We start from the raw sequence: 27,168 nt of genomic DNA, 5'->3' as shown, positions 1-27,168 counted from the left end.
TCTGCTTGGTGAGACAAGAATAAATATAACCAATATGGTTAAGGGGAAAACAAGCACTTTACTGATGTTCCTGGCTTCAAAAGCCAAACTGGTCTGAAACTGGGTCAGAAATAAACCAAGTGTGACAAGACCACACTTTAGTGTCATCAATATTAGTTTTTAAGCATGTTAATTTCAAAGCATGTTGTCCAATTTATAAAACTGACATAGTGTTGAATACCATAATGTACACATCAATTTAAATCGTGGTTGATGCCGCAAACTGTTTGATTTTTTTTCTAGTTCTGTAGTATTGCTGTTTTTTCATTGAAAATGTAGCAATCTAGCTTCACATGCAGCAATATCTGAGCTTGCACTAACCATGTTGCAATCTACATCCGTCACTCTCAAGCGCTGTTTAGTTACCAGCTGCATACAGTAGCTTGGCTTCTCAAAGTGAACCCAGAAGTTGACAGAAGACACGGAGGATACTTGTTTGTCAAACTCATTTGTTTCGGCCAAGTCATCAATGTTATACCCCGACATTTTTCTAAAATTATAGCCACCTTTGCACTTCAGTACTATTGATTGCTGTTTAATCCCGTATTAAAGTACAGTTTATAAAACAGTGAAGTTGTAAATCCCTTTCCATCGCCGTTTGCGTAGGCAAATCTCCGATGTTTTAAATTTAGGGGATCTTCCTGTGGTCTTGGGGCCCCCTCTAGGTAGAGCATGAGACTCGTCATCTCAGGGTAGTGGGTTCGTGTCCCACGTCTTGCGCCGTGGGTCCTCCGTGTTGGAGGTTGGGCACAAGGCTAGCAACCCTGTTCCGTAAAAACGGATATTGCGGTAACAGCAGAAGGGAGGCATAACGGGCGAACATCCGCCCTGTGGTCTGTGCTCCGCAGTCAGTGTAACCCATCTCAGTTGTGCTTGGAGCAGAGCTGACAGGCGTGCCGATGCCAAACTTCACCGACAGACGCAATGTCACATACCTGTACTTGTTTTTGCGCACAGACAGGCACCTCTGGGCAGGTCTGTGTCCCATGGAAGTAAACAGACTTTTAGTTATTCTGCAGCGAGGCTGAGTGAAGAACGACGTCCTTGTGCAGAGGTAGGGGGCTGTGCATTGTCGTACAGTGTATGTCTCCTAGAATTTGTAAAATACTTTTTTTGTTGTTGAGATGGTTTGTCTTCTCTTTCTTAGTGTTTTTCGGAGATGTGTTTTCGGTCTAGTCCTTGTTGGGGGAACGCTGTGCAGAATGTTAGATATAATATATGTTATGTTTTGTCTATTCACACACTGCGTGTTACATTTTTAAATAGGGTTTATGACGGCTCAAGAAAAGTCTTGGAAAACGCCGGGAACTGTAAAGAAGTATCCAGTGTCAATTTATTAACATGAAATGCCCCGTTAACATTAATTTCATTCCGATATATTAATTTAATGTGGAACGACGATAACCAGACGTTTATAGAAATGTAATGTTTTTCAAATTGTGCTGTTCTAACAGACATCACGTTAAGTGAAACTCGAGGTTTCCTTCATACAGTACTACAGAGTAATACAGAGACAGGTGTAACAGAAATAATTATTAGATAGATATAAAGCAAAACTTTAAAGCCAGACGTGTAAAATGACCTGGCCAATAACTACATGCCATTTTTATAAGGGGCGGTGTTGAATAGGCAAATGAAAGAGTAACTGAGATCTTCCCTTTTAGCTGCTGTTTTCCTGGGTTTGGAGAGCGTTTATGGAGAGCCGCTCGCTTCACTTGTAAGTATGTTTGCGTTGGGGAACACAGGCATTAAGCTTCACAGTCGTGAATATCAAACGAATATCGAGCTTGGATCCACCTTTAACCCCCTTGCATCTGTCTGGAGTTTAAAATTCATTCTACCACTGAGGCGCTGGTCTGTATGTAGAAATTAAAGGTCGCAGTTTTGTTCTACAGCGCGGCGTACGACTGCCTTGTACAGAAGTGCTGGTAATTTGAATGATGATGTAATGATTTCGATAAAGCAAAATGTTTGCTTTTTATTCGTTCCTTTATTTCCTTTCTTGTTTTGTCCTAACACATTCTATAAAAATGTATATATTACTACAAGAGACAGTACTGGGGTGGAATCAAGTCTTCCTATATTTGTATTTTTAGCTTTGCTGGAGGATCTTGACGTACATGTACCAATCACCTACAGCAGTGTGTCAAGAATGAGCTGGATATAGATTTTTTACAGTGGATCTCGTTAAAAATGGAATAAACTGATTTTCTTTTAGATTCGTAATCCTTACAATAAACTAATAGATGATTAGTTAATTTAAGTCAGATATATCTTACGTACATCGGGATTCCAAAGACTTTAAAACTGAAAAATCTGTTTTACATTTTGTGCTCTTTATCAATTATGTGACAACTGGGTAACAATGTACCTTTATCTCCACCAACAAGAAGACTTAGCAACAGTGATAAGATGCGCGTAAAACACTTGAATTTTCTTTGCACACATGCTACCTCCTAAGGTAGACTTTGATTAGCAGCAGGGTAACTTTAAGTTGTTTTTTATGAAGAGAGAAAAACATTGGGGTTATTCTCCACCTATCCGTCCATTTTCTTGATGAAATATTGGGTTGCTGGGGAGCGGGGACTATCCCAGCATGCAGATACACCCTGGACGGAATGACTGTAGCATGGCAGACAGACACTCACACCAGGGCCAATTAACCTACCAGTAAGTCCCTGAACTGTGGTAGGAAACCAGAGCACCTGGAGGTTGCTGTGCCAGCAGCCGTATCACCCTGCACCCCACTGAAGCTAGGTAGGAGAAGTTAGCCTGGTCAGTACCCGGATGGGAGACCTCCTGGGAAAGCTAAGGTGTTAGTGGGGCCAGCAGGGAGCACTCGCCCTGCGGTCTGTGTGGATCCTAATGCCCCAGTATTGTGACGGGGACACTAGACTGTAAAAGGCTCCTGGAGGAACCTCATGTGAACCTGGGGAAAGTATACGAGCACCACTGGAATTGTGAGGCAGCAGTGCTAGCCACTGCACCACTGCGCTGCCCACAGTTATTCCACACTTTCAACTATAAATCTTTGTTGCTAGCTGCAGTAGGAGACCTGTAAACTGTTTAAGAGAGATGAAACATATGGGCCCTGTACTTCACGCTAGGGGTTTTCTCCCAGCTCAAGAGTCCCTTTGTTGTAAAGGCACTGCTCTGATGAAAGGTGAACCACAATCCTGTGTTTCATGGAAATGATGATAAGACTTTAGGTATAGTAGCCATGTGTGTGTTTCCTTCTGAGCCACTGAAAGTGTGTGATGACTTAATTAGGAGCCTCAGACTCAGTTCCTGGAGAGCCAGGTGTCTTCTGGTTAGTGTTCTGATGAAAATGTTTAAACAATTTAACTAATTATTGTCCTAATTAAATTTTTATAAAGGATTTTCCTTTACAGTTTATTACTGACAAATGCCCTTTAGTGACAAAAAAAGTAATGATAATATTATTTTATTTACAGAATGACAACAGCAACAACAACAATTAAAAATGAACAATAAAAAATACACAAGTTAAACACGATGAAAATACGCCGAGGAGACAGTAGATAGTGGTACTAAATACAGTAGGAGCAGAGGGGTTAAGAATGGAACCAGTGAAGTAAAGGCTCTTCTAAAGAAGAATGTTTTGAGTCTGGATTTGAAGGAGTTTAGAGAAGGTGACTCTCTAATATCCTTGGGGAGAGAGTTCCAGAGCTTATGGGGATGACAGGAGAAGGCCCTGTCACCCATAGAGTGTAGACGGGCTTGGGGGACAGTTAGGAGACCAGAATTAGAAGAATGAAGGTTGCAAGATGGGGAGTAGGGCAATAATAGCCCAGACAGGTACTGAGGTGCCAAGCCATCCAGAGCCTTATAGGTGAGCATGAGGATTTTGAAGTCGACAAGAAACGTGACAGGAAGCCAGTGCAAGAACTCCAGGATAGGAGTAATGTGATCACTTGCACTATGCTTGGTCAGGATTCTGGTTGACAAATTGTGGACATAATGGAGTTTGTTCAATGTGGATTTAGATACCCCAGCGAGTAGAGCATTACAGTAGTCAATTCGGGAAAACACAAATGTGTTGATCAGCTCTTTAGCCACAGTTAGTGATAACATAGGGTGTAGTCTTTCTGAGGTGATAGAAAGATGTTTTAACAATATGCTGCACATGTGGGTTGAATGTTAAGCCTGAATGAAATATCACCCAAAGGTTTTTCAATTTAGACTGTAGATGTATATTTGAGTATGATAGAAATGATAGTTGAGTCCGTGTTATCTTAAAAGCTGACCAAGTGGAAACATGTAAATGCTGAAAAGTAGGGGACCCAGTATTGAGCCCTGAGGAACACCAGACTTAAGTCCAATTTCAGACCTAAATCCGTCAAGAGGGACAAAGTGACAGTGATCAGTGAGATAAGAACCATTTAAGAGCACTTCAGAAACTCCAAACAGTCTCAAGATGAGAAAATAAAATGTCGTGGTTAACAGTGTTGAAAGCAGAACTGAGATCAAGGAGAATGAGGATAGAAAGAGAAACAGAATCAGAAGCTCATTAGAAGATCATTAGTAACTTTGACCAGGGCAGTTTCTGTGCTATGAAGTTGCTGGAAGCCAGATTGGAGGGGTTTGAAAAGATTATTTGTCATGAGGTGGTTATGTAATTGAAATGTGACAGCGAGTTCCAGAATTTTTGCAAGAAAGGGTAAGTTGGAGATGGGGCGAAAATTGTTAAGATTGTTGACAGCCATGTTAGTTTTTTTTGGCATGGGGGTAATGGCAGCAGTTTTGAGGACTGTTGGTACAACACCAGTGCTCAAGGATTCATTTATTATATTGAGGACAACGGGGCAGAGAGAAGTAAAACAGGACTGAAATAAAGTGGTGGGAACCTGATCTAATATACAGGTGGTGGATTTCATGTGTGAAACTAGTTTAAGGGGGGATGCAGAGTCAAGAGGAGAGTTGGAGAGAAGGGAACCAGAAAAGTTCGACAAGCAGGGAGAAGGTGTGCGAATGATATATGTTGTGGAGAGAATGTGATGCCGGATGATGTCAATCTTGGAGCTACAGAAGTCTAAGAATGAGTTGCAAAGTTGCGATGAGCGAGGTAATGTGGTGGGGCAGTTTGGCTTGAGCAGTCTGTTGATGGTGGAGAAAAGATGTCTGGGGTTGTTATGGTTGTTTTCAATGATGTGAGAGAAGTAGATGGATCTAGCAGACTCTATTGTATCCTTATATTCAGACAAGTAATCTTTCCAAGCTTGATAATGTACATTTAGGCCAGAAAAATGCCACCTATGCTCTAGTTTCCGAGAGACTGCCTTCATAGATCGCAGATGTGTACCAGGGGACAGAGCTAGAAAAAGAGATGGTGCGAGTTTTTCGAGGAGCAAAGGGCAAATAAAAGAGCACTATTAATCACATGTATTTTATCCTCTAGAGGATCTAAGGAAGAGAAGCGAGATAAGGAGAACAGAACAGAATACGTGAACCTAGGCTGATCAATTGATCGCCAGTTGCGGAAATATACAGTGTGAGGGGGAAGTGTTAGAAACAGGTAATTCCAGGTTGAAAAGAATAGCTAAGTGGTCAGAGAGGCTTAGATCAAGGGAAGAGTAGTGGGAGACAAAAGAGCCACTTGCAATGATTAAGCATGAGTTTGTACTTTGTTATGTGTAGGGTTATGAACAAACTGAGTTAGATCAAAGCATCCTAACAGAGCTAGGAAATCATTAGTCAAACTGGAAGACCTTTAGTAAATGTGTATATTAAAGTCCCCAAGAATAAGGATCCTCTGAAATCTAAGGCATAAAAATGAAAGTAAATCGGCAAACTCACCTGAAAAAGGCTTCGTTAGGTTTGGGTGGTCTATAGACAATGATAGTAGAATGGGGAACAGGGGCATTTAAAACAAGACACTCAAAAGAAGATGAAGAGGTACAGTAACAGGACTTTAGTTGTAAAGAAGATTGTAAATAACTATGATGCCCCCACCTCTGCCTGAGAGGTGTGGGAAGTCAAACAACCCAACCTCTGGAGGGACTAGGTTCAACAGGAGACCATCGTTTTGTCTGTGCCAGGTTTCGGTTCAGCAGAGAAAGTCCAGTTTTTTATCTGTAATAAAGTGACATATAAAAAGAGCCTTATTGGTCAAGGAGCAGGTGTTGAGTAGAGCTGACCTGGCCAGTCTTGGGGATCCAGGGGGAAGCAGAGAGGGTTCCAAGGATGGTAGTGAGAGGAGATTTTTTAGGTTGGCGCCGTGCATCAATATTATCTTTACGGAGTTTTGGAGACCTTAATACAAAGCTCAAATATACTTGACTTGCTTGGATCGTCCGTTTCAGGGAACATTAAAGTCACCTAACCTTTTTTAGCTGAAAGCACTTCATGAGAAGGCGACAAGAGGAGCTGCAGATGTGAAAGCAAAAGATGTCGGCTGCTCTGATCCACCCTTTTTTATTTTCTAGGGAGAGACAAATGGACGTGTCACTGAATGGCGTTGCAAATAACACGACAGATGCCAAGTACTGGCCCCTCAGGGTGGCGTTGATCACGATTTACAGCTGCGTCCTCCTGGGTGGCAGCGTGAGCATTGGACTGGTGATCTGCGTCCTGAAGTCGAACATACGGTCCGTGACGACGACCGCCGTGCTTAATCTCATTGTGGTGCATATCATCTTCCTGCTGACGGTGCCCTTCCGCATCCATTACTATGTCACGGACACTTGGGATCTGGGCCCCTTCTTCTGCAAGCTGGTCAGCGCCATGATCCACGCCCACATGTACATCGCGTTTGTCTTCTACGTGGCGATCCTGGTGGTCCGATACCGGTCCTTCTACCTGAAGAGGGACAAGGTGGAATTCTACAGGAAGCTTCACGCCCTGTGGGCCAGCGCAGGGGTCTGGGGAATCATGCTGGTGATCGTGCTGCCCATTTACATTACCAAGTACGGAAATTCTGGAAACTATACTTCATCCCAGTGCTTCCGTTTTGAAAGTGAGCTGAAGGAGACTTACGTGGTTGTACTGAACTACGTGATCATTATCATTGTCGTGTTAGTTGCGTCTGGACTGAAGGGATTCCAGATGTATATCTTTTGGAAAATCCTGAGAAGATACAGGAGTGAGTGTTCCTCCTACCAGGAGTTCTGGGCACAGGTTAAAAGTTTTGCGTTTGTCATGGTGATGTTTGTATGTTTTGTTCCATATCATGTCTTTAGGATCTATTACTTAGTAAAACAGAATAACGAGGATGAAAAAATGGACCTTCACTGGCAGAACGAAGTCTTTCTTGCCCTGACGGCTCTCAGCTGCTTTGACTTGCTAACCTTTGCAGGAAAAGCCTCTTGCATTGCCTGCGACAGCGCGTGTAGTAAACTCAAGAGCTTCCTTCCATGCTGCTGAATGGATGTGTGAATGGATGTGCTATATTGTCTTCTACGAAGAATTTAATTGCCACTCTTTACTTGCTAAACCCATGGCTCTGTTGCAAGTGGGCTACTGAATGTAAAACAAATTGAACTGAATCAGTAAATTACTGAATAGAGTGTTACTGCTTGGACCTCTGGTTTTTCGAATTTGACCTTTTGATTCCATTGGTCAGGCTCTCGTGTTTGTTTACAGAATAATGTCATTTCCTGTCACAGTGCTGTACATATAATGGGGGACCCACTTTGGGCAGCTCATCCACGGAGGCGCAGCCCCCCCGGGTGATGCTCAGGGGAGCAGGTAGTGAACTGAGATGCCGTGCCAGCAGTTGAATTAAGAAGGCATTTGAGGAAGGTCAGAATTTTACAAGCCCAAGGTAGTGTTTAGCCAGGACAGTGGTTGACAGTCCAACTCGTCACACAAGTGCCATGAGATCATTTTATTGTGGTCCAGGGGTCATGGCCAATTAGTCAGTACTTTCCAAGAGTTGAACCCAGGGCCCCAGCTCAGTGAGGAAGCAGGGCTCACCCCTGAGCCGACATGCTGCCCGGAGATCAAAAGCCATTCAGCTTCAATATTCACAAGCTGGAACTGGTGAAGGCTAGAATCATCAGAAAATCTTAAAGTTTTGTCTAATTCTTCGACTCACAATTAACTTAGGGATGTCTGAGTGACTGTCTTTACAATTTCAGTATCTCACTTATCAAAGGTAAGTAACTTGAGTACCCAGTCGACTTTGATTTCAGTTATTTTTTGATGATCACATATCTGTTTACTTGAGAAACAAATTGGAAAGTATTCAGGGAAAGAAAATATATAGTGTATGTGGACAATGAATTTTCCCTTCTTTGGAGCCTTTTAGCCAATGGCATAGGATTTTATAATGCCATAAAAATTGTAAGTTGAGGTTATTGTTTTAGCTTTTACCAAACATATGTATTAAAATCAGTCTACATGAAAAGGAAACGTTGGTTCAAAAACAGCACCCTAATTCTACTTCACTACTTTATATACTTATACTGCCACCTTGTGGCCTCATTTAGAGACCTAAAATACAGATTGTTACCTATGTTATTAATTTTCAGGCACTGCTTTTATGGATTAATATAGCTGCATGTTCGATTTATATGAACATTTTCTTATGGTGTTTTCAATTTAAAAAATACGCTTAATACTTTAAAGAGACTTATCTTCTATGTGGCAGTCGTCCCCGCTGATTATGTTGAACGTCTGTGTACAGATGAACTCTACACTAGAGTCCACTAGTGATAAGGGTGTGGAGAGCGTTAAAGAATTACTGATTGCCACAAAAAGCAAGTTTTAAACTGTCCATAGTTTTTTTTTCCAACCCTCAGTGACGTTATTGCCAAAGTAAACGTCCCGTCTCAATAATTTAAAAAAACGGAAACTGAAACTTCAATCTGCTGTTTCCGCATAATCATTAACACACAATCCGTCCATTTTAGAGAATAGATACAGTCAAAACTGTCGCTGGTACAGCTATAGCTTCACGGACAGCCAGTAAACAAGTTTTGTTAAGACGATTATCGGGTAATTTAAGACTCTTAATTTAAAACAAGTAGAATATTTTATGAACAATACAGGTGTTGAAAACGTATTGGTGGACTTATTCTGCGGTGGTTCTGTAGTATAAAATGAACATTTGGAGCACACAGCACACTACACACTTAACAGCTTTAAGCTTTTCTGCTGTAGTGCCTCAGTGCCACCTGGCGACAAAAAATAAAAACGCAGTCTTTAAGGAACTCTGTAAATTCCCAAAATTATCCCAGATTGTCTCTCGCATCAAGGCATCGCCAGTAATGATAGTAATCTGGAATATCACGGTCAGCATCATCAGGAGACGTTTGGGTACATCAGAATAGCCAAGATGAATTTATTGAAAGGGAAAGAGACTGAAAATGAACTGTGGTAGTGGTCCTTTGAGAAAAGAGTATATTAAAATACTATGCTAATTCAAAATAAAAGGAAGATTACATTGGTTAAAACACATGAACTAAATAACGTTTAAGTTTAGTTTTATAGTTTTATATAGTGGCAAAGTATAGTCTTTGTGAAACTACACTGCTTTGTATTGTGTATCATGAAGAGTGATGTGTGTTAGTGCAGGGTTAGTTCAGTCACTTGAATGATTCACAGGCAAAGGATATAATTATTTTAGACTTTTTTAATTTGTTGAGAAAGTCTGATGTGAATAAAAATATTCTTCCCTCTGCATTTTGAAGTTGGAACTTCTAATTTCAGCAGAGGTAAGATCAGTAAACCAAGGATCTCTGATCTCTGTTGTTGTACTGTAGCTCCCCAAACCAATTTTGAGTTAATGCTCCCTACCTGCACATTGCATGGTTAATAGTGATGTTGATTTCAAACACAAATATTTTCTGATAGCTTCTTTTAGCTTCTTTCCAAAATACTGTTCTAATGCATCCCCTTCTAAAGGTCATCTGCCTGCTTTCATGCAAATTATCAACCCGGAAATCAGCCTGAAAATTTCTGTTGTTGATTCTCCAATAAAGAATGTGCACTAAATACACGAAGATATGTTTGTAGAAGCATGTTTGTATTATTCCTTCAATTAAAGATGTTTACAATTTTATGCATTTTTTACGATTTATAATTGTAAGACCAACAGCAAATATTTTAAACAAAAGCATATACTTTAATATACCTACTTCAAAGTACAAATATCATTTTTGAGAAGAAATACATTAACAATTCAAATACTAAATTAATATGAATTGATTTACGCGGTTTATTTAAAATAGAGTACAAGTGAACTCTTAAAACTGTATTGATTTTGTTTGGGATTTAATTAAAATAAAATCAAAATTCATGAAAATAATCTTGCAAACAATATTAGTTTTTACTTCTTGACAGAAGCTTTTATTATGGAAGACATTTTAATGTATAACTTCTTGAGTGTAAAAAATTAGAGCAAGGCAAAATCTATCAAAGGTACACAGTGTTTCCTGAAATGTTTTCTCCTGTAGCCCTTCTCGTTTGCCTGTACTGTGATTGCTTTCTCCCTCGGTCAATAGCAATCTCAGGATGAACAAATTAGGTTTGTAAAATAAATGAATACATAAGATGAAAACCAAGCAAACATTACATTAAACACACAGACATTTAAACAGTCTCTGTATGATGAGGTCTCTTTTGCTTTAAACAGAAGACTAATGAGGTCATATAATCTAAGTCCTTCTTTGCTGCCATTATTCAGAAAGATGATATGCCTTTCTACCACAAGAGCAGCATAAAAACAAAACGTTTCCTGATTATTTAGTGTTTCTGATCTGTTCATTTTCTGACTTCTTTCTCCAGTACAGGGTCACAAGGGGTGCTGGAGCCTAAATTAGCAAGCACAGGCACAAGGTGGGGTACACCCTGGATGGGACACCAATCCATCACAGGACACACAGAGACAAACATACACACCAGTTTTCTCAGAAGACATTTAACCTGCCGGTATGTCTGAGCTGTGGGAGGAAACTGGAGCACCTGGAGTAAACCCACACAAACATGGAAGACCATACAAACTCCAAGCAGACTGCACCCCAGGAATTGCACTCTGGGCTCCAGTGTTGTGAGGAACTGTAAATACAAATAAACAGTTCAGGATACAAAACGGGTATGTCCCTGCAAATTTACATTTAATTTTGGTGTTTCTTCTTAGGTGGACAAAATCACACAATGAGTAAAATATCACACATTGAAAATGTTGTTGTTTAATAATGTTTGCCCTATTGAAAATGTTTAGTTACCTTCTTATATAAAGCTTGAAGCTGACTTGCCTCTTGCTAATAAACGCACTGAGCTGCCCCGACTTCCTTTCGTTACTGGCCACGTTAATTCCTGTTTGATTTAATTTATTATTCAGATTTTAGATTCATAACATAACGAAAAAGGTGATTGAACTTCTAAATCTATGTGATTTAAAGATACCTTTTCAAGATACAGTTGACAAAGCTTTTAAGTTTTTTTCTACTCTCTTTTTTTATTGGAGCTAGTTACTGTTTAACATCCACACCCAAGTTTCAGTTTGTTTAGTAAATCGATTTAATGACAGGCACCCCCTGACGCCACCGAGTGGGTCTCTATCATAGAATTGTATACCATATGGTAAAGTCTCGACCTAAAAACCTCACTGCGAGAGAAGGTCTGGGACCCACCTCAGGCGGGCAGGCAGCAGTGTGGAAGATCTCGATCACACTGAAGAGGAATGACCCATGCCGAGCGAGCGCAGAGCCAGTGACTTTAAACAAGGTAAAATCGTCGAGCCGTTTGTTTCTGTTTTGAAAAGAGAAAAAAAACTTTAATGGCGCAAGATGCCCCTCTAAAACTAGAGTACATATAGTTTTTTGGGGGGAGGGCGTAGGTTTAAATGCGGGATGATAGGGTTAGGCTCCATTTATTTTAAAAATGAAAGCGCACAGGCTTAATAAGCCCTAGAAATACCTTCGTGGGTGTGTCACGTGGCGTGGGGACGGAAAGTTCAGCTAAACAGGTCAGTAAACAAGCACTCCTTTCAGGTGTATCTGCAGAACTTTGCTGACGTCTGGATACACTGCCGTTTACTTCCGAGATTAGCTCTATAATAGCTTTTGTTTTTCAACTAGTGACGGCCGGTATATTATTGAATCACTGTTTTTTTCTCCGGCTCAATTTATCACACAGCGCGCTTTTCATATTAAGCTACTGTACGTGTCCTGCGGACAATAACGCTCGGGTGGTCATGTTCAGACATTGAGATCTTTTGTTTTTGCACCATGTAGAACGATCATTGTTGGTATTTGTGTCCTCAGTTAGGATAAGAAAGTTAGGGAGCCACAGCCTGTATCCCAGTGATCTTGTTTGTAAATGAGGGCTGATTAATCTTCTTGAAGGTTAGTTGTCTAATTCAGGTGTTGCATTCTAAATGCCATTAATTAGGGCCTTGCGTTTTAATGCAGGAAGTGAAACATTTAAAAACTCATGAATGGCAAAATCCCATCGTCTAGATCCTGTAGATACAGACCGGGCACCGTAATTCATACCGGTGAGGCCAGGGTGAATTTGCCAACACTTACAGTACGTGCAGCTACAGTAATACAGCTGTGGATTGGCTCGGGAAAGAGCTGCACGAAAAAATGTGTCAAAGAACAAGTTCCTGGAAGCTTGCGGCCTGATTCTCAGAAGCCGGACCTCGTCAGTTATGGGAAGGGAGAGCTACTAAGGAAATCAGGCTGCTACTTAAAGTGATGTCAGTGGACCAATAGGTGGAGTTCTTTCTCTGGCCCAGAATTTGCCTACCGATGTCCAGTTTCTCCCTCGTCCAGTATGGCTGTCACTGCGCCCTTTGGTGGTGGATGAAGTGGGTCTTCTCCTGTGTGGAAAGTACTATGGGATTATATGGGGTAAAAGCCCAATATAAATGCAAGCATTTCTACTTGTCTCCAAAGTGGATCTGTTTTACAAAGCTCATTGGTTTCTACAGATATGAGGGAATTGTTTTTTTTCCCATACAAAAAAAGTCTGGATGGGCACATCTCCTGTTGGACTACATTTCAATGTATGATATTGACTGTGGGCCAAAGGAAGGAAAAAGATATTAGTTTTTAGTAACTGTCTATAGACTGAATGTGCTTTTCATTACACAGCAGTTTAATATGAAAGGTTTATGAATCATTTGCTGAATAGATGTGGTAAGGTAAAACCTATACTTTGATTATATGTGAGATGTTGCTAAAAACTAATAAAATGCTGCTTAATTTATTAAAGAAATATATTCACCACTTGTTGCTGAAAAGGACAGAATTAAAAATGCATTTATGACTTCAACACCCCTCTCCTAGAACTGTAACTCTGTAACACTTTTACCCTCATCTGATATATAATGAGGGGCACCTTTCTCAATCTTGTCCTCTAAACCCAGTTAAGTTATTGGAATAATCACAATTTATAATGCCTACATTATTCTCAGGTTGAAAATGAAATTTAAGTTTATCTGGATTTTCTAGGAACATATGACTGAGAAAAGGAAACTCATTCAAATGAGATCCCAAAATCAAAGATAACAGTGAACCTGTTGAACTGTGTTACCAGCTATGAAGTACTGAGGGCTCAATCATAGTTCCAGAAATATATCTCCTCTATGTTGTGGCAATGAAAAACTGCATGAATGGGGCCTAAATAATTTCAAGGCAGCTTTTTCCCGTGTAGAAATAGCAGTGCACTCAGTGGGTGTTGTGCATACTAATAAAACAGATATGGTATCTCTGTTTGCTGAACATCCATTACCTTCAGCACAGTAAAAAATAATCTGAAATCACCTGTACAGTATATTCACTCACTCAATGCAAATGTCTGTTTTTCTTGCTGCAAAGCTTTTTTAGTTATTTGCTGTTATTTTTTTAGTCATTTGTGTTCTGTTTCTCGTGTATGAAGTGTTTTTCAGTGTACCGTGCAGTACATTGTTTCAGCTGCGCTTGAGAAAATAGTAAGCTTGCATATCCTTGCAGGTTTGGATTTTTTTCCATTTTGGGAAAACATGCCTTTAAGTTATTGTTTTTCTCAACATACATTTTCTGCAGAAAGATTATCCTTGCAGAAAAATTATATATAGATAGAAAAGCACTGTCACTGTAGTTTTGAAGTTCCAAGATTGTGCCAGATATTATACAAGGCAGCAGATTTTGGACCGAGTGGGGATTTTCATAAACAGAAATTGATGGTAGAGTCAGGAAAGCATGTGAAGTTGCATTTCCTATACTGTTTTTATTGTTGTGTCAGTTAGTCTTCACTAAGACAAATGTTCTTGCAGGGTCTCTTTGAGTGCTGTAAGAATTGCTTTGAGACTATACTGAGTGGGGATATATAGTAAAACTGTAGGACTTCAGTCCGGGGATGTAATGCCAGAATTGTACAATATACTCAAATAACATCATATAGAATAGTATTTGCAAACGAGAGGAGGCCTTTCAGCCCAGTTGTTTGGTTCACAGTAGCGAATTGATCCAAGGATCTCATCCAGCTGGTTCCTCAAAGAGTCAGCGTTTTGGCTTCAACACAAGGGCTTGGTAGCTGGGACTCCCACAGCCCCTTCAGGAAAGAAGTGGCTCCTGTACTGGATGTTCAGTGCTCCTCCACGCAGTTCCCTCCTGTGCCTGGTTCATGTTTCACTGAAGAAGTCTGCTGGGTGGACTTTCTCAGTAACTTTCAAATTTTAAATTTTTGTATCTGTTCAAGACTAAAAAGAGTCTTTACAATTCTTCTCTGATCAGATTCCAGAACAGCAGTAATGTTTTCATAACCCATTGACCAAAAATGTACTGTATGCTGTTCTAATGTTATATATAACATTTTTATATATAAAAAATAATGCATTCTGGGAATTTCTGATTATAATGAGCTAGGGATGGAGTTCTTTTTCTTCCTGGACCTAACACATTTTTTTTCAGGGTTTCTCACATTTTTGAGAGTTTATTTATTTTATTTGGTCAGAGATTTAAAAGCAAGAAAACAACAAAGTATCTTGAACATGAAACGTTTTTGTGTCTTTGCAAACCATGACTGGCAGAGGTCGGGAGGAATCAGATCCGTGGACACACACAGGTAGGCTCTTCAGTTCTGTGGGAGTTTGCAACATGCAGATCAACCGGCTTCAATTTGAGGAAGGTAGAAAGTCACTGGGACCAGATATAACAAAGCGCACACCTGAAAAACACCTGCCCATGATCATCAGGAGATGCACCTTTGTAGTTGCCCAAGCACACAGAACTAGGAAGCGCTTCCTAAATGAAGCAGGATTGACATGCCAGGACTGTTCAGAGGTGTCCAGAGAATAAAAAAAAAAATCCCTGTTGGTCCGCCACAATCCGATTCAAAGTTCTTTTTTTTGTGATGAATCAAGATTTAAATCCCAATTACCATCTCTGGAACCCTGCTCTGCTGGTTTGTACTCTGTGAGGGCAATCGCAGTTCATAGCAGAGCTGGAGCAGGAGTTCGCCAGAGCACCTGAGTGCCATTTCCCACAGTCAGATCCAAGCCCATCTTGCCAAGGTGCTATTGCTGCAATTGGCGGATATGCTTGTTATTGAAACTGTGATGTCTTCACTTGACCAGGTTTGGGCCAGAGATGTTTGGACAGCAAGGATGATCTTTAATTTGAAGTGCAATGTGAGGAAAATTGCTTGTAAATGACTGAGGTGTTACATCTTTTATACACATGAAAGCTGCTTAGTAGTTCAAGTAGGGAGCCGCGTCAGCATGCGTAGGCTGCAAAGGAACAAGTAAAGGTTTATTCCCTGCTGAAAAGAGAAGAAAGAAAACACAACGTTTCAGCTGTGGAGCCTTCTTTGGAGGGGTTCTCTGGGTGAACCCACAACAGCCAGACTGCTTAGTCATGTATGGGAAAAGGTCCAGTTTGTATGGAGAAATTATATTTACAAAAATAATTATTCACATGTATTCTTTAGTTTTGAACGCATTTTGAAAGCGGTGTACTGATTACAAACAATATGATTGTAAACTAGCGGCTTCTTAATTAGACAAAACCTAATCTGAGATTAATACAGTTCTTTAAGTGCATTTTATAATCACACGTTTAAATAAACGTGCTGTAAAGATCTCCTAAAAGACCTCACAGTAAAAATGACCTGGGGGAACAGAGATTTCAAACTGGTAAAATATGTATTTTGCAGTGTTGCAGTATATGTGGTAATAGCTTTCTAGGCCATTTTCGTGTGTTAATCATGAACACTCAGTGGCTTCAGCAACAACATAATTATAGCACAAGATTGCTGGCAGAAATGGTTTCTAATTCCAGGTATCACCAGGTACGAAGGTCTCCATCTCTGTCATTAAGGAGCAAAACTAAATAAACAGCTTGCTATATGATCACTTTATTGCACTTCACTCATAAGATTTAATTTTTATTGCTCTAGCAGGCACCTGCAGACTGAGCATGGAACTGTGCTAGAAAAGTGAAGGAAATCATGGCCTGTTAGGAGGGGCAGCAGTATCAGAGTAGATAGCAGGAGACCTGAACAAGCATTTTATTTATAACCCTGAAAGATACTGGCAAAGTCAGCCTAGAGGTTTTCTTCAGGATCAACACTGAAAACAAAAACATGACTCTGAAGAAATATAGGAGAAAGTGTAATTAGATCTGAAATCAAGAAGCCCTTTCTTGCACAAAGAGTGGTGGGTATTCACAAACAAGCCACATACCCATATTGTCAAAGCTGATTCACTGGTATTCTCCAGGAACAATCTGGATGAGCTTCTTGGATCAATAAACTTGTTGCAGCCAATAGAGCAAGTTGGCTGAATGGCCTCTTTTTTATAACTGTTCTTATGTTCTCATCACAGTAGGCTTTATATCACTAGTGATAATTCATTTGGTCAGATCAACTAGTTCTTAACTATTTAAAGTAAATGTGCTCTAGAGGATCCTAAGCTACTCTGCTTCCTGTAAATGGAGTTCCTGGTTTACAAATAAACTTCAAACATGGCCTTGGAAACTAGAAAAACACCCGGAGACGACTGAAAACTGCTCCATTTACAGGGAGTCCCAGTTTCTCAGGCTGGTTATTAAATCTCCGTAACAAAATAAATCCACTGACAGTAATGGTAAATTTGACATATTTCTGAATTAAACACAAAATCGTAAACTTTGAGAAAGTACTGTAAGTTGCCATGCTGTCGAGACTGCGCGAGGATTAATAATAATAATAATAATAATAAACTTTATTTTATATAGCGCCTTTAAAGGTGGCTTCTCAAAGCGCTTTACGGGATGACAATAACAATAAATAAGAAGACTACAACAATAAATAAGAAGATTTCACAAGATAGGACACAATTATAATTATAACAATACAACAATAACAATAGAGGAGACCGTGGAAGGTGGTATTAAGAAGAGCAGAGGGGTGAAGAATGGAACCAGTTAAGTAAAGGCTTTTCTGAAGAAGAAGGTTTTGAGTCTGGATTTGAAGGAGTTTAGAGAAGGTGACTCTCTAATATCCTTGGGTAAAGAGTTCCAGAGCTTGGTGGCATAGCAGGAGAAGGCCCTGTCGCCCATACAATGTAGACGGGCTTGGGGGACAGTAAGGAGGGCAGAATTTGAAGAGCGGAGGTTGCGAGGTGGGGAGTAGGGCGATAAAAGTTCAGACAGGTATTGAGTTGCCAAGCCATGTAAAGCCTTATAGGTGAGCATGAGGATTTTAAAGTCTACGCGGAATTTGACCGGAAGCCAGTGCAAGGACTCCAGGATAGGAGTAATGGGAACACTTGCACTAGACCTGGTCAGGATTCTGGCTGCTGAATTTTGGACATACTGCAGCTTGTTCATAGTAGATTTAGATACCCCAGGGAGTAGAGCATTGCAGTAGTCAATTCGAGAGAATACAAATATGTTGATCAGCTTTTCAGCCACAGTTAATGATAGCATAGGGCGTAGTCTTGGGATATTTCTAAGGTGAAAAAAAGATGTTTTGACAGTATGCTGTACATGTGGGTCGAATGTTAAGCCAGAATCGAATATAACCCCAAGGTTTTTCAATTTTGATTGAAGCTCAAGTACAGAGCCATCTACAGACAGGGTTACAGGACTGGCTTTACGAAGTTGATGGGGGGTACCAATAAGCATGACTTCAGTCTTGTCACAGTTAAGATGAAGGGAGTTTTGAGTCATCCAAATTTTTATGTCAGAGATGCAATTAGATAGAATAGAGACAGCCACATCAGTGTCGGGTTTGGTATGGATGTATATTTGAGTATCGTCAGCGTAAAAATGAAAGCTGAGGCCATGTGATCTTAAAAGCTGACCAAGTGGTAACATGTAAATGCTGAAGAGCAAGGGGCCCAGTATTGAGCCCTGGGGGACACCAGACTTGACAAGACCAATTTCAGACCTGTACCCATTGAGAGAGACAAAGTGATAGCGATCAGTGAGGTAAGACTTAAACCATTTGAGGGCAGTGTCTGAGACTCCAAACACAGTCGAGAGACGAGAAAGTAAGATGTTATGGTCAACAGTGTCAAAGGCAGCACTGAGATCAAGAAGGATGAGTATGGAAAGAGAACCAGAATCAGAAGCTATTCCGACGTGAGGCGGCCCTTCCTGCTCACTAGTCCTTTTTGGATGACAGTGCTTCTGAACATTTTGAACACTTGTGTTACAGTGTAGGTTCCCTCACAGTATTCTCTGTTCAGGACTATAAACGTTCGGTTCCTTTACATGTCCAGTGAAGGAAAGCTTCAGCTGCTGGCCGAGAGTGTGGTTTGACCCTTTCCCACGGGGAAAACGAAATACGACTGTTGACTGCGGCCGACGTCTTTATTCAGGCTGGCTCAAAAGAGTTCCAATTGTTAAAGCAGTTTGTCAAACGTTTTAAAGTTGCAGAAGTGGGTGATGGAGTCGAGCGAAAGAACCCCAGAGATTGTGTGTGTGTGGGCTGGCTGCAGCGGGAGGATAAAGAGGAAGTGAGGTCAGCGGGTGGGGCATGCAGCAGGAGGGAGGTGGGAGGAAATGCGACAGTCCAGGGAAAGAAGGGAGATGGAGATGGGATCCGCAGCAGGAGGCAGGAGATGTGTCCTGCGGGGTGCAGAGAGAGAAAAGGCGGGGTGCACCTGCAGATGCAGTAGGGGATACAGAGGGAGGGAGAGTGTCACCGGCTGGCCTGGCAGGAGCACTCGGAGAGATGGAAAGCCTGAATAAAGAACCTCAGGGAAGGGGAGGAGGGAACATCTGTCCTGACTGAAGCAGGGTTGATTTAAACAAGGGATTCATTCAGCTGGATCGATGCTTTTCCTTGCAGTATTGTGTGGAAGACTCACATGAAATAATAGCAAAATGAAATATGTACTGTGATGTTTATATGAACTCATTATATTCATACAGACATTTACCTTCCACCCTCTTGCTCTCAAAAATCAGGGAAAGCCTGGAAATGTATTGAAATTAACTTGTGGAGACAGAATCTGCATATGCTATTGTCTCAACTCAAAATATATTACTTCTCTACAGGGGGAAATGCAGAAGATGTATTTTGCTGACATTTTACTGCACAGGTTTCTCATTAAAACCGCACATATTCTAGGTTTTCTGTCACGCAGATCTCCGTTCCATATATTTTTGCTTACTCTGTTCTAATGATTTCCCTGGAGGATTCCTTGGGCATTTCTTCTGTCTGCCGTCTAGCTGTGAAGCTCACCCCAGAACTCGTCAGCAGGCTTGAGGTCAGGTGACGGGGGAGGCCAGTGCATGAATTTTAAAATTCCCCAACAGTGAATTACCTAAATAATAAAGCCGATGGACATATGCACTGTATGTCCCGGTTTGGCAAATAGTAAATAAAAATAAAAAGTGCGCGCAGCGACATTGAAACGTGAGCATTATGTTCTCATTAATGTCTCTGAAAGGTATAGGAAGAGTTTCCAAGTCACATGGCTGCTCTCTGCTTTCCTTACTTGCAAACCTGAGTACAGAAATGTGTATTCAGAAAGTTAAACTTTCTTATTTCACTTTTTCAAAACAGTATTTTTAATACCTTCGCCTCACAATCTAGGGGGCGGGTGTGGGTGTTTGTGTCTCTTGGTGACTAAAGGAAATTTATCTCCAATCTGCATCCCTTTGGTACTTCAGCAGGACTCAAGCTGAGTCAGGATTTGCTTCGAAGTGATAGCGCATCATCAAGCTTCCATAATGTTAAACAGTGGGTTTAAGTTGATTTACTAAGCATTAACAAATTATGTTTTTGAAATTTAACTTATATAGTGAGTTACTGCAGTGTTTGTATTAGTATTTACATATTTGCACCATCACGTTTATCACAGGTTAGCATAACCATATCATGTGCCCCTACAAAAAAGTTAAAATATGCCCTTTTTAATGCTTCCATTATACCTAAATCACAGTCTTCCAATCAAGTCTAATATCACAGCTGAAATGCACCTTCATGTGAAATGTTTAATACACACAGAGATGAAATAGCAACAACATGCGACATGAAGTGTCCCTTCCTGCTCACTATTCACTGCGATGACTAATGTACTGCAAGGCACAAGTAAATTAAGTTCAGGTTGTGCAGCAAAAATGTTCCAACGTGATCTGCTTGCTTAACAAGTGAGTAGTGTGTGTCGGACAAACCGTCTCAAAGTCAAGAGCAATATTTCTATTGGATGAAAAGAGATTAATTCACAAGTCCGCTTGTTTACATTGTATTACAATGTAATGGGGCTGCTTCAAGTCCCCGGAAGTTTTGTTGCCTCATTCTGAATCTCAGACGACGACGGCAGCATGGTGCTGCCCATTTGGAAATGTTATCTACTTTGTGATGTACATTGTACGTTTTACATGTTACTGTGTAAATTTTACTTTCACTGTAGTTTGAAACGCACTCATCGATGCCATTTCACTCTAAACCCCAAAAAATAGCATTGCAGTTCACCGTTAACATCCAGTCGCACTGTTAATCTCTAACACCAACATTTAATTTAAAAAGTACACTGTACATAGTTTGTTGCTTTCTGTAGCTCCAAATGAAGACTGCTGGGTTAGGCTGACAGAGGCATTCTAAGTGCAGAATTGTCATCTTGAGTAAAATCGAGATAATCAAGTGTTGAAATTGGGGTGTGAAGAATATCTGCAACTACTGCAAAAACATTGTCCAAAATAATTGCATTTTTTTTCTCAATGTACCATGTTTGTAATCATCCACACCCCAGCAGTCAATGTCTCATTAATCCTTCTTTGGCTTTAAGAACAGGGTAGGAGCTTTCTGGAGCCCTTCTATGTTATATATTAAATATACAAGCAGTTCCCAGTAGGGGTATTTTCCCTCTCCTCTCCAGCTCTTGGATGACATGGGTTACAGTGGTGATTGGCTTTCTGGAGTTCCCACCTCAGCTGTGCTGTTGGGCTGAGGTCTGGAGATTGATGCCCAGTCAAGAGCTTTGCCCTTCTGCTCCCTTAGCCATTCGGCAGCAGATTTGGAGACGTGCTTAGCTTGGTTGTGCTTAGCTTTGTTCCTCAATTCTAACAAAGGTACTGGGAAAAGAGGATATAACACATTCCTTTAAGGGAAATGGTCTATTCCTACTCTTCACAAAAGGGGTGACATTGTCATACAAGCTTCCTCTTCCTCTGCTAATCATACTTCTGGGTGGAACGGTCCAGCAGCTGATCTTGTTTTTCGTGTAGCTGAATTGTGCTGTCCAGTTCGACTCAGGAATCTATTAGTTACTGTTTGGCAAATGCATGTCTTTTTACATTGTCATGGAATTCTTTTTATAGCCTTCACCCAACCTGTGGAAGTTAATAACTTTTTGCCTTTTTCCTGTGAATTCTCTTGACTTTCCCCATCATGATTAATAATACTGACTGGCTTGCATCTGTGTGTAGCCTGCTTCTATACCTAGTTGCAATTGAGGTGACCTCCAGAAGCTTTCAGAAACAGATGACCACATGGCAGTGCGATATCATATTCACAACAGCTTTGACATTTACTGGGCATTTACAGTAAGAGTAAGCACCTACTGTACAGAAGAGCTCAACAGTGGAAAATTGTTTCTTCTGTTTTACAGTGTGAAATTAACCTATACATCTTCCATATTTGTAGCTATATTTGAATATAGCTTTTTGTGTTATTTTAATGTTTTTTTTACTTCTTTAAACAAATAATGTTTTATGTTTAAAAAGGGAGCATTCTCCCTCCATACTACTAAAGACTTTGGTGTCAGTAGAACTTTGTCCTGTAAGTCTTAGTTGGATTGATTAATAGAATCCAAATAAGTTTTGAGAATGTGAGCACCGCAAGATAATTGTGAAGATCAGTCTTTTGATCCCAAAATCAGAATTCTTCAGCAGTGTTCATGTGGGATGTGGGGATATCTTGTGAGTAATCACTGACGGCACAGAATGTCTGCTGATAACTCGAAGCAGTTACACAATGTGTTGATGGATGTGTCTCAGATTCAGGGCAAGAAGTGCACTCTGAGAGACAGGTGTAGATATAAAGGGCTGGGAGCTTCTGTGCAAGAGCAAGGGGAGTTTGTGCACTTTGACTAAGGCAGGCAGAGAGCAGAAGCCCTGTTGGAGAGCATTGCTCATGAACGCTCACATTTTCAACCCTGGGAAATCCAGTGGTGTTCCCTTAAGCAATTTTTTTTCTGACGATTTTTGATTAGTTCCCTTTCTCTTCCTTTGAGGACAATTTTGGTTTGGTCTTATAAACAATACACCTAAAGTGATTCTGCTATTAAACCTAAATAAATAAATTACCTCATGCTAAAAGTGTCTTGACCCTGACTGAATTTAATGGTGAAATACAGTTGTTGGGTTCAGTCCCTGTGCTTAAGAGTGACTCACACTCACACACTATACTTGAATTGTGGCCTTACGTCAGGACATGCTGGATTGCTGTGTGTCCTGTCGAATGCCGGGAGAGAGATATTATAATGGCATTGCAAAACATATTAAAGGCAAGAAAGCCTTATTTTCAGAAGAACTGTCCTTTATTAACTGCTCGTTTTGCAGCCTATTCACAGCCACACTTAGCTCCCTTTACAGGCTCTGGTCTGGACGGCTTCCTTCAGTGTTCAGGTTCACTTCAATTGTCAGAGATCAGCCCTGTCCTGCTCCCAGCAGCAATCCTGGGAAGCCCTGAGGGTATTTGTAACATGGAACGCAACCTGTGCAAATGTGGACCCTACCAAACACCTGCCATTCCTGGTCTCTGCTCAGGCCACAGGGTCCAGGTGCTTGAGGGAGTGACTGAAGGGGCAAAGGGAAATGTACAGCATTTCACACACAGGGCAATGAAATAAAGTTCAGGATTTTGTCTCTCAGGTGGGACGAGAGATCTAAGACTGTCAACATTATGTTCTCCTAAGGTCCTCAGTGTTATTTTTAAAATGTATTTTCTTTGATTAATTGTTTTTGTGGTTAAGCATCATAATAACATGTAACTCTTCCTTCCTGATAGACCTTTGACTTATTTTACAAACCTGTTTTGAATTTTCAGTGACATGATTTCCTTGGAATTATACAGTTTTGCAGAATTTGGTCACTTTTGCTTGGAACCAGCTGTGCTTGTGTGCTTAGTGTTGGGATAAATTGGAGAAAAAAAATTACGTGAGTGTAAAAAAACTATACAGATGTTCTCACTGTAGCAGTGTCATTATTTTTATTACACTTCTCCTGGATGTTCAAGGAGAGCCAGGAATAAGGAAATGGATATGATCTTGGAATGTGATTTCAGATATCCCTGCAGATTGGCTTGGGTTGTCCCTTTCCTTGTTGTGTTATATATGCCTAGTTTACATTTCAGTGCTGAGGCACATAATAACGGTACAGATAAGATAAAGACTGTAATTGCTTGTGCATAATTTTGGGTGATATTTAAGGCAACAGTGCCCAGTTATGGTACTAGGAGTCTTTGAAGCCGCAGCTGAAGCAAGGAACCATCTACACATGAAACTAAGACAGAAATGGACTCCTGAGTGAGATGAGCCCCTTTAGTCTCTCCCTGACCAGTAAGCCTCTGGGCTTCGTCACTGGCCCAGGTGTAACCAGGATCCCTGTCCCCAGGAGAATCTCCAGGTGCCCAGCTGGCCAAGCCCCCTGGCCAGGCTGCTCTCTGCCTGTCACACGGCAGTGACTCTGTGCCTTGATGAGTGCCATGAGCTTTCAGGCTGATCGTCGAGAGTCACACCACTCCCCATCGACAGTGCTGTAGGCGCGGTGAGGCTGACAGTGCTGGTAAAAGGGAGATGGCTTGCAAGAGCAGGCGTAGCAGTGCTTGCTTGGCTCTGAGCCCTGTTGCAGGAGGTGATGCCACCCCCTTGGAGCCAGGAGAGTGCTGAGTTTTCCAGTGATGGCGTGGTAAAGCTGTCTGGTGTCTGGGGAGCCGAGCTACGGGGTTCTGTGCCACTGGTCCTCTGGGTCAAGCATGTGAAGTTCTCGTCCCTGCTGTGGTGTTGCAAGAGCTGTGTCTGCGATCCAAGGGGACTGACAGGTGGTGATTCCTCTGAAGGGTGGGTTAGGGGTTTCGCTCTCAAAAACAAGGAACAAAATAATTGGGCACACGTGGGACATGCGATGCAGAGCAGTGAAGTGCTTCAGATGCCCGTTTCCTGTGAGGATTCAGTCATTCATGACCCGACAGGGCACATTGGTGCACAGAATCTCAGCAGTTCAACTACCTCATGGCACATAATATCGCCCCAGGTCAAGCTGCCAATGAAGGGAACAAGGAAAGAATGCTTATGAGAAGATACTGTAGCTACAGTTTCATCGTTGTTGTTATTGCTCTTGTTTTTGTCCATAGTAGCTGTAATAGTATGTTCAGTAAAAGTGATACAGTGCCAGCATATAGTTTTAGCAGTAATATTCACTGAATATGGTGCTCGTGTAAAAGATGGCAGCTGTTTTTTTTCCTGGCTTGTTTCCTTGTGTGCGATGTATTTATAACCTCCATTTGCAGTATTTGAGTATGTTATGTGAAGTGCTGTGCAAACATTTAGCTTTTTTGCTCTCATTTCACAAGAAACAAGCAAGGTGTCTCTTTATTGTATGGCTTTAAAAGACTTGAAGTGCATGGCACAGAATTTCCTTTGTAAGTCCACCAAAAGTGGCCTGAGACAGTGTGTTTATTTTTGAAAATCAGACGGGATACTTGTCAGCGTTTCTGTGCTTGGAGTAAAGACCGTGTGACGCGAGGAAACCGAGAATCACTTTTGCAGGACTCCTCCCATTTCATCACAAGGGACAGTCGGGCAGGTAGTGAGAAATGTAACCCTAGGTTAGCATTTTACAGACCATGTGTAAAAGAGTAACCAAGACGTGCTCATCACTCAGAGGGCAAAGGAACTTCTCAGGCTCCTTGAAAGAATGACACTGTCTGAATCCCTTTTGGACATGGATGTACCAAATTACAGCGAAGGGTTGGATCCAGATTACACGACACTTGAGTTTGAAAATACGCATGTGCTGTACGGAGATACAGGTAAGGTGTTCCTACCTTTCTTTACGAGCAGAAAGCCAACAAAACCGTCTTTTTTTGCAGGAACGACAGCAGATCCTTAAATCTCCATGTGTGTTCAGAGTACAGTGCACTGCAGTTATTCTAAGAGTGAATTCATTAACCAAAGTAAACATCTGTGGATATTTATGCTGAGGAGGGTGGTGATGAAACAAACAGTAGAGCTATAATGGAGGGAATTGTTACCTTGCAGCAGGTTTCATTAATAAATAAATTTGATGTGTTTTGAAAGAAAAAAGAAAAGAAAATGATTTCCATTAATTATTTCCATTGTTCTTTAATATTGTGCAAGATGATGGTCTTGTTTCAAGATAATAAAATTTATAAAGATAATAAGTGTTATAAACACACGTAAGGTCTTACGTACAATGAAACTCCAACACAAACACAATTAACTTAATTTTATTTTCCAGTATAAAGGAAGTTCCTACTTTGACCGGCCTTCCTAAAATATTTTAAATTATGGCTTTATATTGATAAGTGATAATACTGGCATCGATCTAGTTATGTAACAGTGGTGAGGAATTATGCGGGCATAATTTACATTTTCAAAAAACAAAAGGTTTTGGTTAAATCATTCTCCACAACTTTAATCAGCAATTTCTTATCCTATCAGCCTCAGGCTAATGTTTAGCAAAGTTCAATTCTTATTATTTAACAGGGTTAAAAAATTAACTTTCGGTTCTTTAACAGTACTGCAGTACATTTCTCATATTTCTTCTAGGACATCTTTTGTAGGTTTTAATGCTCAAATTTGTTTAGTAATATTAACAAAAAACGATATTTTACATAGTGTTAGTTTAAATTGTAAAAAAACAATATTACAGTTGTTTTACATCTCTTTTTATTATAAATGAACAAACCCACAGAATAATAATAATAATTTCTATATAGAGCCTTTAAATGTGGCTTCTCAATGTGCTTTACAGAACAACAAAAAACACATTGAAAGGTGATAGTAGATGGGAGTATAGAATACAGTAGACATTTAAGCCAAGGGGCTCACAGAACCAGTTAAGTAAAAGCCCTTGGAAGAAAGAAGCACAGTGAAGGTGATACTCTGATGTCTTTAGGGATAGAGTTGGTGTAGGAGAAGCAGGCCCTGTGCAGGGACTCAGGAGTCACATGATCACTTGCACTAGACCTGGTCAGCATTCTGTCTGATGAATTTTGGACATACTGCAGCTCGTTCAATTTGGATTTAGATCAATATGAGAAAAAATAAAAGTGTTGACCAAGTTTTTCAGCAACATTTAGCGACAACATGATGATGTTTTTGACAATATGATGTGGGACAAACGTCAAGCTTGGATCAGATATTACTCCCTAGTTCTTAAATTTTGATTGAAACTTCAGTACAGTACCATCTGTACCATCCACAGACAGGGTTACAGCATTGGTTTTACATAGTTAATAGGTTGTGCCAAGAAGCATGACTTCAGTCTAGTCACAGTTCAGGTGAAGGAATTTTTGAGTCATCCAGGTATTTACAGTATGTCAGAGATAACCTTAGAGACAGCAGAGACAACCACATCAGTGTCAGGTTTGGTATGGATGTAGATTTGAGTATCCTCATCATAGAAATTATCATTTAGACCACGTGATCCTAACAGCTGACCAAGTGGAAACATGTAAATGCTGAAAAGTGGGGGCCCAGTATTGAGCCCTGAGGAA

General features: G+C 40.7%; 2 protein-coding genes across 5 annotated transcripts in view; both read left to right on the top strand.

Moving 5' to 3' along the window:
- The first annotated feature begins 734 nt into the window (after nucleotides 1-734).
- Nucleotides 735-10,063, top strand: gpr141 (G protein-coupled receptor 141). 2 transcript variants are annotated; one of them, XM_015355002.2, is made up of 3 exons: nucleotides 738-1,093; nucleotides 1,704-1,756; nucleotides 6,486-10,063. In XM_015355002.2, exons 2-3 carry the CDS (start codon nucleotides 1,734-1,736, stop codon nucleotides 7,420-7,422), a joined length of 960 nt encoding a protein of 319 aa, XP_015210488.2. In that variant the 5' UTR covers nucleotides 738-1,093; nucleotides 1,704-1,733; the 3' UTR covers nucleotides 7,423-10,063. The 2 variants fall into 2 exon arrangements, with proteins under 2 accessions (XP_015210489.2, XP_015210488.2); XM_015355003.2 differs by lacking the exon at nucleotides 1,704-1,756 and having other exon boundaries at nucleotides 735-1,093.
- A 1,469-nt stretch (nucleotides 10,064-11,532) lies between these two features.
- Nucleotides 11,533-27,168, top strand: part of hnf4g (hepatocyte nuclear factor 4, gamma) — a 28,669-nt gene continuing 13,033 nt past the window's right edge. Inside the window, exon 1 of one of the 3 annotated variants that reach the window (XM_015354999.2) lies at nucleotides 11,533-11,730. In XM_015354999.2, the coding sequence (XP_015210485.1) occupies nucleotides 11,694-11,730 (37 nt within the window). In that variant the 5' untranslated portion in view covers nucleotides 11,533-11,693. Of the gene's footprint in view, nucleotides 11,731-11,951; nucleotides 11,972-23,753; nucleotides 25,459-27,168 lie in introns of those variants that run through there. The other 2 variants (XM_015355001.2, XM_006634601.3) reach the window with 2 other exon arrangements.

The sequence above is a fragment of the Lepisosteus oculatus genome, chromosome 6 (genome assembly GCF_040954835.1).
Source record: "Lepisosteus oculatus isolate fLepOcu1 chromosome 6, fLepOcu1.hap2, whole genome shotgun sequence".
Classification (NCBI taxonomy): Eukaryota; Metazoa; Chordata; class Actinopteri; order Semionotiformes; family Lepisosteidae; genus Lepisosteus; species Lepisosteus oculatus.
The sequence above is the reverse complement of the archived record's forward strand: the minus strand, read 5'-3'. Positions and strand labels throughout refer to the sequence as shown.